Source organism: Gymnoscopelus braueri (assembly GCF_963280865.1).
Source record: "Gymnoscopelus braueri genome assembly, chromosome: 19".
NCBI lineage: Eukaryota > Metazoa > Chordata > Actinopteri > Myctophiformes > Myctophidae > Gymnoscopelus > Gymnoscopelus braueri.
The window spans coordinates 19,353,077-19,373,076 of record NC_137621.1 but is presented as its reverse complement, the minus strand read 5'-3'; the positions used below and the strand labels follow the sequence as shown (position 1 = coordinate 19,373,076).

The window sequence follows — 20,000 nt, the reverse complement described above, 5'->3', positions numbered from 1 at the left end:
GGTGTGCTCCCTAAGAGCTTCCCTCCTTCTCACCGGGTATCTGAAGAGGGGAAGGATTTCCGTGTTGCACAGACACGTTCAAAGGCATTCCAGCTATGTGTTTTGTGGATGCATAAATTTAGAGCAGTAAACAACAGCAATATCTTTTGGGAGGGTTCAAGTAAAAAAAAAAGAAAAAAAGAGCAGCTTCTGGGAGGAATCGGAGTGGGGGGATATCGCTGCCAAACGGCCCGTGGCAAAGAAACTTCAGTAGCAGCCATGTGTCTAAGAACATGACACATTAATGATGGATAATTCCAGAAAAACACTAACATGTAGTAACAAAACGCCCACTGATAGCAGCTCCAATATAAAGATAGATGGCAATCTGCAAGCCTATTAATTACAGCCCATTAGGCCAGAGAGCAGTAATCAGGGTGGGGTGGTGCCACAGGAGAGATAAGTATGAAGAGAACAGAGAGAGGAGTGCTGGCGATGATGGAGCCAATCAACAACCACTGGACAAACACATCGTCACACACACACACACACACACACACACACACACACACACACACACACACACACACACACACACACACACACACACACACACACACACACACACACACACACACACACACACACACACACACACACACACACACACACTCGAACAAATACAAATACTATACACGCACATACACTCCCACCCAGCACTTAGCTGGGGGGTCTACAGTACATGAAGAGGCCTGAGAGTGAGTTCCCACACTGCTGACTGGCTGGCTTTTATGGGCCCTGTTGAATAGATAGTGAGCAGCGAACACTGACGACAGAGAGGCAGAATGGGACCCATAAACAGAGAGGTGTGAGTTTAAGTGGCTCAACATACACAGCGGGCATAAAAAACAGCCCCGAGCTCTTCAGCGGCAGAGTGACATCATAAAAAAGAGCCGCTGTAACAGAAGGGGATACATAAAGGATCGCTCTATTAATGGCAGTTCAGTTCAGCGGAGAGTGACAGTGGAAGATTGACTCTGTAAGCTGACTGGTGACCAGTTGAGACAATCTGTACAGCCGCACCAATCCGAACTGAACTCCAATCATGGCGATTCAAATATCACTGACCACCCTCAAAAATTGGGGAACAGCCTGCCTCTACCGGTTAGGTCTGCACCCTCCTAGATATTTTTAAAAGCAGACTCAAAACGCACCTGTTTTTCTTGGCCTTTTAAAAAACCTCCTGCTTTCATGGAGAAATAGTTGGACACTTCTTCATGTGCTTTTTAAACTCCCACGTTTCAACCTCAGATTTGTCTTCCTGTTTGGATTTGTATTCTCTGTATTTGATGCTTTTTGCGTTTTAACTTTGATGTTTTGTGTGTTGTAATTTTCATGACTTCACTTGACTTGCCAGGCTATGATACCCCTGCTTCTACCAGCAGGTTCACCTGATGCACTGTTGCATCACAGCAAAAGAAGGTCATGGGTTCTAAGGGCCAAATCAATATATTGGTCAGTCCGATATATCGCTCAATATTTGACTATTTGATGACATTGCCGATGTGTAGTTTAATTTTTTTTTCAAAAATAGCAGATCTACTCTTGTAGACCTGCTTGTGTGTGTGTGCCTGTGTGTGTGTGTGTGTGTGTGTGTGTGTGTGTGTGTGTGTGTGTGTGTGTGTGTGTGTGTGTGTGTGTGTGTGTGTGTGTGTTTTTGAATATGGCTTAAGAGATTGCTAGTTCATTGTAAAATTAAAGTTAAATGTTCTTTTTTGTATCGAAATTTAATTAATTTATACATACATTGTCTATCAATCAAATGTTATTGGTGTTTATTTGTATTAATTTGTTTGCTAATAAGATAAATGTTCTCAAATATAAACAAATCAAATCTAAGTTTTTCAAATTGATTCGAAAATGCTGTACTTTTTGACGAAATATCAGTTTAAACATCGGTAATCGGTGGTCTAGGACTCTCCAAAATCGGCATTGGTATCGGACCCAAAAGTCAGTCGAGTTCTAGTTCTAACCCGACTGGGACCTTTCTGTGTGGAGTTTGCACGTTTCCCATGTGTTCACGTGGCTGTCCTCCCATGCACTCCAAAACACATGCATGACAGGAATGTACTCACAGAATGTACTATCTGCCAGCGTCCTTGACCAAAGACACTTTAGCCTTATAGCTAGAGTTGCTCCCTGGGTGCTGAAGAATTCTGCACCTCAGGATGGGTTAAATGCAGAGGACATAATAAGGGTATGTGTATGTACCACTCAAGCACTATATACTTCATAATATGACCAATAGCTAAAATAGCCCATGTATTAGCCGAGTTTATAGATCTGCTATTTCTGATTTTTTTTTTACATTTTGGGATATTTTTTTAAAATATATGACATGCCTAAAAGATGGACGCCAGGTTTAAAGTGCCCAGAAAACTGTATCACTGGCACTGCCTCATCTTGGTGCAAGCAAGGCAACTATCAAGGCCAATACCGGTGATAATGATGAGCATAGCTTTGACTTTATTCCTATTTGTCAAAGTTCAAGGCACATAACAATGTTATCAATTATGAGAAGGTATTTATGAGAGTGTTATATGAAGCATTTATGCTGTCATCTTTATCTCTTTATCTGGAGGAATCGTGGGATGAGACCAGACAGACAAAAGGAAGCGCTGTCAACTATCAGCACATCAAAGTTCGTCTAACACCATGGCTGCGAGGAAGACAATAAAAACATGACAGAGCTACTAATCCATTGATTATTTAATCACTGCAATCTTCCATTTATCTCTGTCTGACAGCGATAAGGCAGCCATAGCTTTTTCGGAAGTGGTTGGCAGGACATAAAGGGGCGGCAGTGTACAAATTGGCAAGGGTGAAGGAGTTCATCTTGCCAGTCAGTACAGTGGGCTCACATTACGATCTGTACCACCGCACCGTCCTGGCTGTATGTGGCGAGAATCCATTTAACAACATTAACCGTCTCTGCCATCCTTATTTCGGGCAAATCTTCAGAGAAAAAGATGTTCCGATTTTCAAAAAATGTCAAAAACTGTGGTTAAAAGTGCAGCCAAGGTTGACCTCTTCACTGTTCTTTTACGGAACTGATTTTAATTATTTATTCTTTCATTAGAAAAGAGTAACCTTTGCTGCCTTTGTGTAGAATGCAGTCCAGTAGTAGTGCTGAGGTTTGCAGCGAGTCACCAGAAGAGAAGCAGATTCAACTGCCTGGTTCGTATCCTGTGAATACATCTGTCCCAGTGCCATTTTTTTTAAATCTACTTAAGCCCTTGTTTTTACACTTGTAAATATTACTTGTCCATAAATGTTGTTTGTTTCTCTTGTTACTGACATGCCTGTGAGCCAAAGATGAATTTCCATGTTGCTTGCAATAATTGGACAATACGTTTTCTTGAATGTTGAGTCCAACCTACAGTATAACGCAGGTGTTATAAAAATGGCATTGGCCTGCCAGTCTCTCCATCGCCTTGACGTCCATTAGCCAAGTCATGTTAGAAAGTATAGTGCTGCAAAATGGGCACAAAACTGACAGGAAACACAATCATGAGCTCCAGTTAAACTGAATAGAGATGGATGGCTTTTGTTTCAAAGTGGAAATGACAAAGAGAGATACTTTAAATGTGCTTCATCTCTCCATGCCCACACACGAATCCCACCCCCTTGCACTTACATGCACGTTCACACATCATCAATACACACACCATCATCCTCGCTCACGGCGCGGGAGACTGAACCATGAAATGAGCAAGAGCCGTGTGAACTTTGACTGGCATTTTCACAGTGTGATTTACGGGTCTCTATACATCAGAATGCGCTTCCTTCTGACAACAAAAACAATAACCCGGCGAGCGCATACCAAAGACATGCAACTAACACCACCCATCTATTATTGCACACACACACACAAACATGCACACCCTTACTGGTATTACGCTATACTTGTGAGGGCTTTCCCATTGACGACTACAAACACTCCCTAACCACTACTTGACTATATCCCTAAATGTAGCTTAACCAAATCTTAGTTTAAACACACCCACACACACACACACACACAATCACTTCCAGTACCGTAAGAAGACTGGTGCACGCACACACACACGCTCGCACGCACGCACGCACGCACACATGCACAGTTTGTGCACACACATTTGCAGATGCACTCTCAAGGGCAAAACGCTGCCAAACAGTCCACACGCACTGGCAACCATCAGAACTGGCAGCTGTGCCAACCGGCACAAAGAGCAGCTCCGCAAACATCTGCCCTGGTAATGCCTATTTTATGCTCCGTCGCACGGCAGTGTCGCACACCGAAACCAGACGATCTACAAGCCCACAAAGTGTTGCTGATACGACTCGTTGTGAGCTTGTAAATCGGCCAGTTTTGGCATATGTGACACCGTCATGTGATGAAGTATAAATCATCTTTAAAGCAGGCGGGGGAGCACACAAGGCAATGTCAAGTCCAGCTTAGCCACCGTCCTCCACTGATCCACTGTTTGCTGCAAGGAGGGGAGAGCCGCACCCAGACAGCCTGGGGTTTACCGACTACAGATCCATCTTGGCAAGGATACACAGCGCTGGCATTCTCTTTCAGCACATTGCTATAAGGCCAGCGATTTGTCTGCTACCACAAGGCCTGTTGTCAATTGAGTACGTTTTATGGAGCCAGCGGGAGATTACCTCCGACTCAGTCTTTGCTCTCTGTACGTCGCCGTGGAAATTTATCTCAACAGCTATGTTTTTCCAATACCCTGAATCAGCCTCAATGATGGCCTCCAGACTGCTGGGAGCGCGCACGTCTCAGTTCATCATGACATATGGACCCGAGGAGCAGGAGCCACCCGATGGCACAGAACAAACATTATGTGCTCACCCCACACATACATACACGCACACGCACACACACACACACACACACACACACACACACACACACACACACACACACACACACACACACACACACACAGGTACACAATACCCACACACCCACAAACATGTACAAACACACATCCATACACTCACTTGTACATTATTTATTCATACACCCACACAACACACTTGGTGTGTGTGTGTGTGTGTGTGTGTGTGTGTGTGTGTGTGTGTGTGTGTGTGTAACACACACACACACACACACACTCACAAGGATACAAACAGCCCGCTCCTGCTGAATTACCAAGTCAAACTGATTAATTCCCGTGCGGTTACATTTGTTGTTGTATTCATGTTGCTTGCTCATTGACATTTCTCCTCTCGTTCCTGTTCTCATGCTCTGTAGACCTGCTGTTCTCATAGGACGCATTACCTGTCTGCCTCTTTTCAACACATGATCCTTCACCAAACAGGAGCAAACTCATTTAGACAAGCACTATTATACATATATCATTGACTGTTCAAATACGCTGCGTGACAAAAGGAAACACAGGTGTTGTCAGGTTCTTGGTATCGGTTGCTGTTTCAATTCAAAGAATTCTCTCTTGCCCTTGAATCGCAAGGTTCTGAGTCCAATCCCGGGCACCGCCAACTCAACGTATGAAGAAGCATGGCTTATGTAATTTAAGATGAGCTGACAGTAGGTGTGGTGAGCCACCTTGGGGAATCCACCTCCCCGGGGTCTGGCTAGCACATTGTAAAGGGGATAGACGCCCTTGTTGCTCAGCTGATACCAACAATAAGCCACTCACACTTACAAGACCAGCCCCCTTTTATTTCTCATCACCTGGTTTTATGCTAAAACACCTTGAAGATCAGTTCTTTCAGCAAGCCAGAAGTATAGGCTTACCACCTCACATGTAGAAAGCCGCCATGTTGTCTGAATAGCAGCAGGTACTAGGAATAGTACTAGCAGGTACAACACACATGGAGCTTTGTTTATTTGGCTACAGACTGAATGAGCAATGTGCTGTGAGTGTGTGAAGTTCACAAGAATCGACAAAACGTCAGCGTCAGAACACATTTCCTCTTGTAACTCTGCATCGGCCTGTCAGGTAAAGCCTGGTTTATACTTAGTTGCACGCCATTGCTGTGTGAGAAAATTGCCGATCTGCAAGCTCACAAAATATGGCAAAAGTGTTGCATTGTGAGCTTATAGATCTGCTATTTTCGGTGCACGACACTGGCATGTAACTAAGTATACAGTCAATAAGGCTTAACTGTGAACATCTGGACTGTTATCCGTCATAACAGTGGTATGCAGCAACAGCAGATAAGGCCATATGGTCAGAGGAGAGAACATTCATGTAAAATGTGTGGTGTGTTGCGTTATGTGTGTACTGTGTGTGTGTGTGTGTGTGTGTGTGTGTGTGTGTGTGTGTGTGTGTGTGTGTGTGTGTGCGTGTGCGTGTGCGTGTGCGTGTGCGTGTGCGTGTGCGTGTGCGTGTGCGTGTGCGTGTGTGCGTGTGCGTGTGTCTGTGGGCATGCATGCGTGCGTCTGCCTGAATGAATTCACGCATCCACGCATGTACAAACTGTGAGTTTGTACATGCATATAAAGTAGCGGTGTGTGCATACGTGCATGAGAGAGAGAGAGAGAGAGCATCTGCTGAGAGGCTTCAGTGGGCTCCTGTTTCATCTTGCCCACGGTGGGTTTTTCTCCACAGCAGCCAGCAGTGTGGTGCACAGGTAAAGAATGGCAGATATTCCAGGTGGAGCATTCTTCTACCTCCTCAAACAGATTCCTGGGTTCTCCCACTGATGACAGCTGATGAGCATCTGCTTCGCTGTTGCCCTGTACCGCACAGACGTACCGCACCCCCCGTCCCCCGTCCCCCCCTGTCCCCCCTACGCCAGCCCGTTTCCTGTGTTCTGCCTCATGAGGGGTAGCCATGGCTGAAAGGTTAGAGAGGCATGGTGTGGGAATCGGAAGGTCACCGGTTCAACCCTCTGCTTGTCCAGTGTATGTGTCCAAGTGTCCCTGAGCAAGACAATTAACGCCTAACTGCTCCACACAGTTTCCCTTTTAATGGCATTCACTTCTCCTAGTAGTTAGTTAGGAAGGGTAAATGCAGAAGAAGAATTTCAGGTGTGCAAATACGAATACCACAACAACGAACCTTTAATGATAGTCTGCAGGAATGAGCAGGCAGGAGGTTTCTGGGCTCAATCCACTTTCAAAGGGCTCAATTACAAATAGAACAAATTACTGGAATGGTGAAACTCACATTCTCATTTACGTCTTTATATATTCAGGTCTAAGAACTTCTTCTTATGGCAAACGATCACCAGTTATTACTTTTTTTCCATCATTAATTTAAAAACTGGTATGAATTTAACTTTATTTTAAAATACCTTCGAGGTCGACTGACTCTAACTATGCAAAATGTAAGCACCTCCCTGGCCTCGTAATGAGATCGCTGAAAGCTGTTTGAAACAAGAAATGAAATGAATGAGACGGCATGGTACTGCACAGATACATACTGCTGAGGCACACACACACACACACACGCACACGCGCACGCACGCACACGCACACGCACACGCACACGCACACACACACACACACACACACACACACACACACACACACACACACACACACAGAGATACAACAGAGTGTAGAGAAGAGCCATGATTGATGCCTATGGCCTCTCCACTGCTTGACACAAGATTATTGCTCTACAGTTTAATACAGCACACATGCCATAAAGCACACAGGCCCCAGTGCATGCTGGGATGGACTGGAGTGCATAGAGACTCTCCCCTCACGTAATTTACTCATTTTCTCCGAAGTTAAGATCCTACCTGGTGCACATGTATATGTATGTGTGTGCACTCAACTTTGCAGCATGCGCGCGCAAACGCACACATTCTCACACACACATTCTCACACACACATTCGCACACACATTCGCACGCACGCACGCACGCACGCACGCACGCACGCACGCACGCACGCACGCACGCACGCACGCACGCACGCACGCACGCACGCACGCACGCACGCACGCACGCACGCACGCACGCACGCACGCACAGACTGACTGACAGAGATCCCCAGGGGCTCAAATGCTTATGGGTGAATAGAACGATACGGTCATGCTCTGTTTTAACTGGGACCAGCTCCGGTTTCATGACCGGAGGAGGATTTTCACAGAGTTCCTTTCAATGCTTCCCTCCTCCCTCTCTCCCTTTCTGCATCCATCCATCCATCCATTCATCCACCAGTCACTCTGTCCTGTCTTCATAGCCTCACCCCCACCCCACAGGGAGCCTGGCAGCGTACACCTGTTCCAGCCCAGCCCCCCCCCCCTCCCCACCTCACCCCCCCAACCCCCAAAAAACACTAACCCACCCCAATAATGACAGCCATGTCAGGGGTCAGTCGACGAAGGTGAAGGTAACACCCCCCCACCCAACCCACCCCTCAGACCAGCCTGAGAAGCAGTATAGCTAGGCAGGTAGAGCTGTACTCCACCAGCACACCCACCCACCCACCACGTCACTCTCTGTCTCGTGCAAGCGCTTTTGAGTATCTGTACTTTACTTGAGTATCTGTATTTTTCACTCCACTACATTTCAAAGACAAATATTTTACTTTTGACTCCACTACATTTTCTAGAAAAGGAAAAATACATTATGAATTATACCCCATTATAACTTATACTCTATTTAAAAAATAGTGAAAATAGCATATCTACACGCTCACAACGCGTCGTATTGTGAGCTTGTACATCTGCTATTTTAACTAGTATCTTTTTGGAACATTTCGGGAAAACCTTTGAATTTCTGCGGAAAATGTCTAAATTTCAATACAGCAATGGATTGATATTAAAAATAAAATGTACTTTTGAATACTTGAATTTTCGAAAGCATGTACTTTTGAATACTTAAAGGACGACTTCACCGCTTTTCAACCTATCTTCATATAATTGGTCCTCACTAATACTCATGATAAAATGGTACAATTTTTTTCTACTTGGTCTGTGTCTCATAGGAGGGCTGTAGACAGTCCAGAAACCTGTCTACCAGTGACATCATCGTTAGGCATGATTTTTTTTTTCAACAAGATTTCACATTTTTTTTTTTAATTTTACCCTTTTATCATGAGTATTAGTGAGGACCTATTATATGAAGATATGTTGAAAAGCGGTGAAGTCGTCCTTTAAGTATTCTTTAAAAGAAAGTACTTCAGTTCTTTAACTCAAGGACAAATTTGACTGAGCAACTTTCACTTGTAATTGAGTACTATTTTACCAGGAGTATCTATACTTTGACTCAACTACTGGATAAAGTACTCATACTTTATCCACCACATGAGCACAACACTAAACGTTGTAAAGTGCTTTGACTAAAATGCTGACCATTCTTACAAGGATTATTATTACAAACACATGCTGTACAATGCCACACAATTTTGGGCCAGGAAACATTTGTTGAATGACACAAGGTGAAGTCATTTCCTTTCCTCCATACTTCAGGAAACTAAAAGAAATCCGTAACACAATTCTGGACGTGTAACAGCTGGGAGGTCAAATAAGGCACAAGATAGCGTATCATTATAAGAAAACAGACGTAAAGCATAATGTTTTTCTTATTTGCCATAACAATTTAGCGCCATGAGAAACACATCCTACAAGAACAACCTCCAGTAACCATGTGGCCATACAGTACAGATCGAATCCAGACACCACATTCAAAGCCACATTGCACCACCAAAGTATACCTCAATAATGCATGTTATTTTGTTATCAGCCAGCTGTCTGCTCATCCAATAAAACTTCACTCACCACACCACTCAGCAATGCGGTGCACTGCTCCACCAGCTCTAGAACAACCCTTGTTGGCTGGTGGCCCTAAACCTGGTTCCCTGAGGGCAGGGGTTAAAGGTAATCAAAATGGTCGGCGATGACTGACCTCTAACTCCAACAGTTCAAGCCCTGCAGGACATTTCTCTGTTTCTCATTCAGTGTAGGTCCCTCCCCAATACTGCCTCAATAATATGCATAAATATTAGTATTTATGAGAGGGTGTGAGTTATACTGTTCATTACTGACTTTGTATTTTTCCGCTTCGGTTCCAATACCTGATATTACGTGGGCATTGCCATCAGACCATCATAGAACTGAATATTCAGTAGCACCCCCAGAGCCTTGTCTGGGAATACATAAACACTGTATAGAAAAATGAAAAGCAGCAGAAAATACTCCAGGTCCCAGCCAATGAATTCATCAGCGAAAATACATACAGACTTATAGGAAAACCAAACGCAAAGTATTTTCAGTGGCGGTCTCACAAGATGTAGCTTCCTATACCTTTCGAAATTGCTTCCACAGAAATAAAGCTTCAGGGATTCCATGGAACGTCCCCTTGCATATTTCATTCAATAAAATCCAGTCTTTTCTTCTCTCTCTCTCTCAAGGGTTCGGGGAAGGCAGAGAAGGTTAGCCAATTCAAAAGACGTATCAAGTGACGGTGTCACTGTCAAAGCTTTGACCGAAGGCTTAAAGACACTATAGCCGGGGCATGGGTGAGGAATTACAGTCCTTACAGGTCACAATAACCCCACGCTGCAGGGTCTATACAAACCTAATGGCCTATTGTTCCCAAATGACAGACCCCTTAAGTTTTTCATGAGATTGACTGACAGCGTAAACAAAAAAAAACCTTTCCCCACCCGTTCTCGCTCTTCTCATCTCAACACATGACCAAAATATGAACTAACCCATTAATCATTTAACCCTTTAATACCTGGAACTGTGTCATTTTTAGATTTGAGCTAAAAAGCATTATTTTACACTTTAGGCTATTCAAAAATAGCAGATCTACAAGCTCATAGCGCGGCACCGAGTGCCGCGCTACGAGCTTGTATATCTGCTATTTTTGAAAAATCATGAAAATGTGTGCAAATCTTTGAACATAATATATTTTTAAAGCGAACATTTTTAACTCAAATCTTTACTTCTGGGGGTCCCTGGAACAAAATATTTTGATGGAGGTCCGCGGCCAAATACATATAATTTTGGGGGTCCTTGACATGAAAAAGATTGAGCACCACTGATATAGAAACATACGTTGTTCAGAAAACTGGTGAGATTTAGGAGACATGTAAAATCGGCTTCAGGTCTCAATGGGTTAAGCTCTACATACTTGGACATACAACAAATAGCTGATCTATGATCTTTTGTAGATCTGCTATCTTCTCTATTTTTGAACATTTGTAACAATGTAATGACGGCAGGTTGAAAGAAGCTAAGGTCAGAGGCCTATAGCGGCTGAGGGGCTGGGGAGGGTATTGCTTATGGGTTGAGGCTGGGATCTAAGCCAGGCGTACGTACGGTCTTATCTGTCTACGGCGGCTGACTGTTGACAGAGCCCCCTGATTACGGTAGAGGTGTAATTGGTTACTTTGAAGCTGAGGTTAGCCTTTTTAAGTGATCATCTTTCCGCATATCTCATAGCTCACCTACTGTAGCCTTCATGTCCAGCCACATTAAGCGCAGCGTATAATTGTTGCATCCAGACTGTCTGCTGTTCACCATTGAAGTCACTTGTTGCTGTAGGTTTTAATTATGCGAATGAAGCGTATTAAGCCGGGCGAATGCCTTTGATTAGAGGTAAGAATCAAGTCTGGAGATTGCCACTGTCTCCACTACTTTTGTCTGTCCTTTGAGCAAATACTGCTGTCTGGGTACTGTTAAAATGTTTCAAGGCAACTATATATTAATGGTGGTAGCTCAAGGACATAATTAAGCCAAATTTGTGGTATTCTTGAACGTTGAGCACCTCAATATATTGTCTTCAAATATTTGTTATTTAAGAGCTGTGCAGTATTTGTGCTGTAAACCTCTGTATACTATTATCAGTGATGTCATATATTTTATATGGAATAGAAGTGTCAATAAACACTCAGACAAAGAGGTTAATTGCTGCCAGTGGCAGCTGCAGACCATTATAAAAATCACCTGTCATCTGAAGTGTTCTTCACTGCAATATCCTCCAGAGTGTTAATGTAACTCTGGGTTCAATTTAACACTTGTCATTTTTCAATATGCTGCTCACAGAGGAGTTCTCCTAGCAAACTACAGACATAAGCCAGTGGTATTCAACCTTTTAACTTCAAGGACCTCCAGTTTGATATAGACCACAGACCCCCATTTGATACTTTTTTTTTTAAATCTCTGGAACCCCAATCTACTCTAGAGTTAATTTAACTCTGAGAGTGTAAAATGGAACAAAATAGACCCATAAGGGTACATTTTGTTCCATTTGTACTCTCTCAGAGTTCCAGACCCGTAAGGATCCATTTGGTTCCTAATTATCAATTTAACCATATAGTTGGGGACACCCTAGAACCCACTCAAGGACCCATGGGGGTCCCAGGACCCCACGTTGAGAACCACAGTGGTCAATCACTAATGTCTTTGTGTTAAACTAGAAAAAGTGCTCCTCGGAGCACAGGTCTCCGCTAGGTCAGGTAGGTTATTGTGTTTGTGGGCCAGCAATGTTCGGAATTCAGTCATTATAGAGGCGAGTGGAATCTGTAGAAGTTGAGGGATTCATGTTGATGTAGTTATTGCCAATCAGGATAAAATATGACAGGTTCGTCTTGATCACATGACTGTAGACATTATGTGTACCGATTTGTGTGATGTTTGGACAAAATCTGTAGGAATAATATTTAAAAATGGCGCTATAACAGGACAATGTGAAAAGGGTGGCATTTCGACCTCGGCCTGGGCATGCAAAGTTTCACGGCAAATGGCATGATTTGAGGCATTTTGTTCAAAACAAGCCGTAGCCACTCCTGCAAACTTTAGATGGCAATCTTAGCCAATCAGGATGGAATATATTCCATCCTGATTGAAAAATCGGACAGATCCGTCTTGATCACATGACTATAAAGATAATGTGTACCGATATGCATGATGTATGGATAAAATCTGTAGGGAAAATATACAAAAATTGGTTTTGCAAAAATCGGCCTCCTGGTGGCGCTATAAAAGGCTGATGTGAAAAAATTATCCTTGGCCTCTAGGGAACAAAGTTTCACACCAATCGGTCCAGTTATAGATAACAAAGCAAATCAGCCTGTTATAGTGCCACTATGAGGCTGATTTGAGAAATGTAGGGTGGCATTTCTTCTTTGGTCCAGTGGGAATGTGCGTGCAACGTTTCACGGCAATCGCACACTGCGTTCATGATGGACGGACACGCGGACACACAGACACACGGACACATGGACACATGGACACACAGACACACAGACACACACACACTCGGACGGACGGACAGGGAGCAAAACGTCTCGGCCACGCCTTCGGCCTGGTGGAGACAACATAGGCCTTGCTAGAACAGTTTGCAGGACCCTGTAAGGTTTCACCATGTGAACTTTCTCTCCCACAGGCCTCGTGCATAAAAGCACACGCACTGAACTCAAAACACTCTTCCTTGAATTTTTATCTGCTAGCTACTACTGTATTCAAACAATGAGTCTACTGGCAGCGCAAAGGGGGTGAGGGATGTCTAGGGGCCAAGCTGACTTCCTCTTCACAATAACGGGACGGCGAGCGGATGGTGGGGTTGGTGGGGGCTCACATAAACAGTCTCCCGCTCTCGCTTTCCCAGGACAATCGTAGACACAACACTACTAGCCGAACCTCGTCCACCCCAACAGGTAGGATGGAGCTCCAAACTGTGTGTCCGAAATCCAAAGAGGTGCAACAAACACGTAGGTAGACATTTATTAATCCCACGGGGGGGTATTCAGTTTGAGCTTCACCCAGCTGATGGCTGCTTAGATGGTTATGATGAGCACCTGAGGAGGGGCTGTTAGGGGTAAAGGGTGTGGCTCAGGGAGGGACACTTCGACACATACACTGGGGGCACCGGGGGGCAAACAGTGACCTTCTGATTACTAAGCTACAGCTGCCCCTAAAATAATGTATTGATGTGGTGCTGGCCAAACGAAAACAAGCAATAAAAAAAATGTATCCACACATTCGTAGCTCAAATGCATTTGAGGTACGACATTTTTTTAACCACTTAAGCCGAGTATACTTTGTCAACTAGCAAAAATCTAAATATTTTTTTAAGGTTTCACCTATAATGACATGCCCCAAAAAGACATTAAAGAAAAGAAAAACTTAAACCAGCTTAAAGGAGAATTTTGGACTAAAGTTTTCTTACCTTTTCTATGACAAAAAAAAAAAAACAGAAGTCTCGCTAGACGAGATTGAAATCTCGTCTAGCGAGACTACTGTTTTTTTTTTGGTTGCATAGTGTTCTGTCACTATGAACGTCAGATCTAAAAAATAAAATAAAAAAAAAAGATATTAAAATATGTGATCTAACCTATAAGGCCTATCCGCGCACCTTTTAAGCTGTGGCGGCTCAGGGGTGGAGTTATGAAAATTTTCTACTGTACCATTCATCCTAAGATATCATAACGTCATAGAAAAGGTAAGGAAACTTTAGTCCAAAATTCTCCTTTAAGTTTCTACATCGGTGCCAGATGCACCCACAGGCCAGATTAGTCATCTCACCGACTTCAACAGGTGAGCAGCACAACCCTGCAGGGAGACAATGTCTTTATTCTCTCTCTACAGCTGGAGAAACACATACCATGCTGCCATCGCTGTTTACCACCCCAGAATTAGGACCCAATTTAGCCATCAACAAGTGCAAAGTAAGAAAGAAGGAGGCTCTAGGCCCCTCCCTTTATACCCCCACACCTGCAGGGACCACACAGAACACCTGGTAGTGACGGCCACATGTACTGCTGGAAGGTCCCAAATCCAAAAAAGGGGAGGTCAGTTCCCATGGCCAGATAATGACAGGTGCGGTTAGAGTAAGTGTGTCTGTGGACTCACATGATACCTAGACCAGATCAATTCACTTTTGTAAGTTGCTGATCCGGTCTGGGTCTAGAGCGGATATGGAAACGATACGTGCATGATGTATGTGTGTGTGTGTGCGAATTACCAGAGAGGTAACACACTGGTTCATTCTGAATGAATACCAGGCTTTCCTCGGGAACTGCAGAAAACTTGGGGACACAATGTTTACCTGATACCTGAATATGGAATTGTAATATATTTCGTAGTACAGCAGTGTTGCATGCCAGAAAAAAACGTATATCTTCCAAGCTAACGACAACGCGCCATGCAATGGAGTATAAATTAACCACTTTCAACCTTGTTTCCTTATTTTGGGCATGTCATTATATGCCAAATTTGTCACGATGTGACGTGTTGTGAGCTTGTACATCAGCTATCTTTGATATCGGGAGGTTAACAAAGAATACAGGGCTTAAGTGGTTAAGCTTGCCTTCATCACTTCTATACCTGTCCCCATGTGAAGCCTGCGTGCATGCTACGGGACTTGGGGAACTGTAACCCAATCTGAGTTGGACAACTAAAACAGGACAACAAAAGAGAGCAGAGACCCCGGAGCAAACTCAGCCCGCCACAACAACAGCAAGCAGTGTGACTGCCTATATTTAACAGTGGTGGGAACTGTGGGACCAGCCGTACAGGAACACTTTCAATGCACTGCGAAGGTCAACTGGGACCTGACTTCCTCCGCAGACTCCATTGGTAGCAGCTTGCCCCCCCCCCCCGCGCGCGCGCACACACACACACACACACACACACACACACACACACACACACACACACACACACACACACACGCACAGACAAACATACAAACACCCTCCCATGCAGCAAAATAAAGATAGTCATTGTTTAGCTAAACAATGGGCCACTTCCAAAGACTCAAAAACCTTCCATTTTCACGTCCAATACAGAAGTGTTTGAAATTAAGTAGACCTTTATAAATGAAGGACTTTACAAGCGGATGGTGAGGGCTTTGTTGGCAAAATTATAATGTGGGCATAATTCCAGTATCCAGTTAACACAACATTAAGTAGTTGCGCAAATAAGATCTTATGTGCAACCCATATATATGTGCTATTACAGCAGAGAAAGTGAGCATTGACCAGCAGGTCAAGTATTTCATTATCGCCCCAAAGACATGCCTAGTCATTGTCTCCCTCTGCCTTGGTGAGCCCAATGATCTTAAGTAGAGACCCATATCAATCACTAAGCACCTGTCAATATCCGAATTTGGCCTGTGTAAGACAATACAAATTGATTTGGCATTTTTTGGGGTAATTCTTAGCAAATGTTGTCAATTTAAACTTTAGTGGAATGAAGCTGAATGTAGCAATTTCAAGCAACTAGTAAATGCACTGCCAAAAAAAATGCAATATAGGGCAGGCTGGTTTGATGTTCAAGAAATTGTCATCCAAACAGAGTTATTTCACAGACCTTCAATGAGCTTGGATCATTTGCCAACGCTTGTGCTTGCTTCTTCAGGTCTGAAACTTTGACATGACATTGCTGGCACAGACGTGCTTTCTCGTCTCTCCTGTCCGACTCAGAGACGATCACAGACCCCGCGCCCTCGGGGGGCGGCCGGGTGCAGCACCGAGGGTCCTCCGCCGAATGGAGTCTCTTCCTGTGGCTTAGATCGAGACCAAGAGAAGACTCTCCACTTGGACATCCCTCCACCTTTAAGATAAGAGAAGGTGATAGGTTCGTTACGGACCGATTTATATGGGTCGCGAGTAAATATCCCCTTTATGTGTTTTCCATTAAAAAAAATATTTATATATTATTTATTCATTTATTTTTAAGAAAAGAAAAGAAAAATCACAACGTTTCATCAATTAAATGAATCCCAACATATTTCAAAAGTATCTCATACATAAAATAAAATAAATAATAATTACCATGAATAAATAAGTAAAAACGTTTAAAAAGTAGTGAAAATAGCAGATCTAGGCCTACAAGCTCGCAAAGTGCGTGAAGCAACGCATTGTGAGCTTGTAGATCTGCTATTTTCACTAGTTTGGGTCCCCGGGCAAATGTCTAATTTCTCTTTTGGGTCTCGAGAGCTAAAAAGTTTGGGAACCACAGCGTTAACCAGTTCAACCCTGGAATCCATATTTTGAACATGTGTGTCATTGCAAGTTTGCAACATCAGTTGAAAGTTTTAGAAAAAAATATATAATAAAAAAAAATAGCCGATCTACAAGCTCACAACATTATTATGGCTATGGCTTAAGATTGCTTCTAATTAAAGATAACGTAGCCTTCAAATGATAAGGTGCATGCAGTGCGTTTGATGGTGAACTCAGGAATTGTTTGCTAAACAACACCTTGACAACCTACTTCAATACAAGAGAACATACCTGTAGCCTACATACCTGCGCAACACTTATTAAGGGATTGGGAATGTCATTTACAGTAGTCTATGACTTAACATTATTTTTCTTTTGTTGTAGCCTACTCTTTTTTGTACTTGTAAAGCACTTTGGGCTGCATTTGATGTCATGAAAGGTGCTAAACAAATTATTATTATTAACAGGTGGCTTAAGTTAGCCTTCTTTAGCCTACAAAAGGTACAGAAGAACAAATCAGTTTCCAATAGCAAACTAGTATGTGCCGTGAAACACTTACAGCAAAAGTGCGGTTGTCAATAAGGTCCATGTCATCCTGAGTAGAACTCATTCTCCTACAGATCAAGTTGTGCCTTCAGGAGAACATCAGCGCGCACGACTAGAGCAAAGCCATGGGCGATGGGTCATCATGACCGTCATATAGATGCTGTCTGTCACTTTGGACGCGAGGCTGACGGTTACCAGTCATCTGTCAGTCTGTACTTTAAGTTACACCAATAGCTGTTCCTCGTATGGAAGTGGAATAAGTCCCATGACTTTACAACAAGTAACCGAGGAGTTTTTCAACGCAGTGCGCACCAGTGCTCAGGAGGGCGGTAATACTCTGACATGGGAGGGGTTCAGAAAGCTTCTGGCGCTGCCTGAGCAGGGAGACTACTACCAGTGGTGGAAGAAGTACTCACATTTTTTACTTAAGTAAAAGTATCCGGAATTCTAAGTCCTGAATTCTAAATGTACTTAAGTAAAACTGTAAAAGTACAAAAGTATTGGTATCAAAAACAAAACTTACGTAGCCTACCAAAAGTAGAAAGCACTCTATTCTGCAGAATGTCCCATTGCACAAGTTTTCAAATGTAGCCGTAAAAATATGTGTATTTTCAAAAGGCCGACAACATGTATACTGCTGAAGTGGGTAATGTATGTTTTGTAATAATAATCAAAATCTACAACTAAAGAAACTAGTAACTAAAGTTTCAAAATAATTGTAATGGAGTAAAAGTACAATATTTGCCTCTGAGATGTAGTGGAATAGAAGTAAAAGTACTGAAATGTGCAAATACTCCAGTAGCCTATAAGTAAAATACTTCAAAATTGTACTTAAGTAGCCTACAGTACTTGAGTAAATGTACTTGTTACTTTACACCTCTGCACACGAGCTGAACTTATTATCCGGGCGAACGGCCAACCAGGACTGTAGCAACTCCATAAAGAAAAACTAAATGGGAATAAGCCTACATATTTTAGAAACGTTTTATAATGGTGCCTATATTAAAAAGCACCTTTCTTAAAAAGGTTAATGTTTTACAATGAAGTGAAATGGAGGTAATTAAAGGTGCAGTAAGCGTTTTTTGTATGTCATATATGTCTTTATATGTCTGATGAATTGAATACACAGGAGTCGGACCACAATGGAAACAAGCCCTCCCCTCAGGGCTTTTTGTGTTATCCTTTTAGCAGTATTGTATAACTGTACCTCTGTACCTTTTGCAAACTGTTAATGAAGTATTCAATCAATCAATTTTAATAATATCCTGTTAGTAATCACTGCTATTGTTCAACAGAGATCTATGTCTCTCCAGTTTGGTGCGTTTCAGGTCGGGATACCACTTGTATCCAATCAGGAGAGAGAACTCATACAGGCTAGGCTACAGGTCAGGATAAACAAGTGAAATTGGAAGTGATTAAATAAAGAAATTAGCAGACACAATTGGAAGTGGAGCACTATAAAATTGAAGCTGTTAAATGGTTACACTCTCCTGACTGGATGAAATTGGCAAACCACCTGAATTTTATGTTTATTGCAGAGCTGGAGAGATGGGGAGGAGACCCCATGTTACCGAACACTCAATAGCAATGATTACTAACAGAATATAGAGCTTTAACTTTTTAACAAAAAAAGTTTTTGTTTTAACCATAACATATCACTGACACTACCTTTAAAAGTATATAAGTAAAAGTAAAAAATTAAATAAAACAATGAAAGAAAAATGGAGGTATTAAAAACATAGTAGCCTACAAATAACTCATTGCTAGGCTGATGTATATGTTGCGGTTTTATATCAGTGAATGTTAGGCTACACACATGCTGCTGAGTAGAGTAAATCAGAATACACTATAATAGGCTGATCAACTGTTGACTGCTACAGGCTGTGCTTCGTGTCGTTCCTGGGACTTTGGCGCCATCCGCTGGTGTATACGGAGCAAGGCGATTCTTCCAAATTGGGAGGGTGGGGGTTATGTTAAATATTTAAGTGGTAAACTTTTAATATTTCATGTGGATGATGTAAGGGGGCTGGCCACATGATTTGACTCCCTCGGTATCTGAGATTCCCCTTTTCCTTCCCTCCTTTGACCCATTTAGGACAGACAGCCTACAGTCCTTTGTCTGTGTATATAGCTACCCACCGGCTTTACGCTTGACAGCGCAACTGGTAGCACATTATGGGCGACCTGGCAGGTTTAACAGAATGAGGTCATATTCAAGTTCATCAAATGTTTTGTTTTTTGTATTTTCTCAGTTAGGTTGCAACATTGTTGAGGGTGGATTTGTATTTTTTATGTTATTATTATTATTATTATTATTATTTGCCTATATAGTCCTATATTTTTAATTAACGGTAGGCCTACATGAATGTGTGCTATTGAGATGAATATTAAAAAGGAATCCCCCCATATCCTTTTGCAGTCCTGTAGGTTACATCAAAACTGGTTTGAGGGTAAAGTGAGAGACACTTTTTTATGTCAAGTAGAGACCGTTATTTTGGCATCATCAAACTTTTAGTTATACCACGACTCCATAAATCTGGTT

The 20,000-nt window shown here is 42.8% G+C and overlaps 1 protein-coding gene across 1 annotated transcript in view; it reads right to left on the bottom strand.

The window, feature by feature from the left end:
• Positions 1-17,748, bottom strand: part of kif26ab (kinesin family member 26Ab) — an 83,497-nt gene extending 65,749 nt beyond the window's left edge. The window contains exons 1-2 of the mRNA XM_080414777.1: positions 17,472-17,748; positions 16,278-16,520 (exon numbers count right to left, since the gene is read on the bottom strand). Coding sequence (XP_080270903.1) covers positions 16,278-16,520; positions 17,472-17,522 — 294 coding nt within the window. The 5' untranslated portion in view covers positions 17,523-17,748. The remainder of the gene's footprint in view (positions 1-16,277; positions 16,521-17,471) is intronic.
• Positions 17,749-20,000: the final 2,252 nt, after the last annotated feature.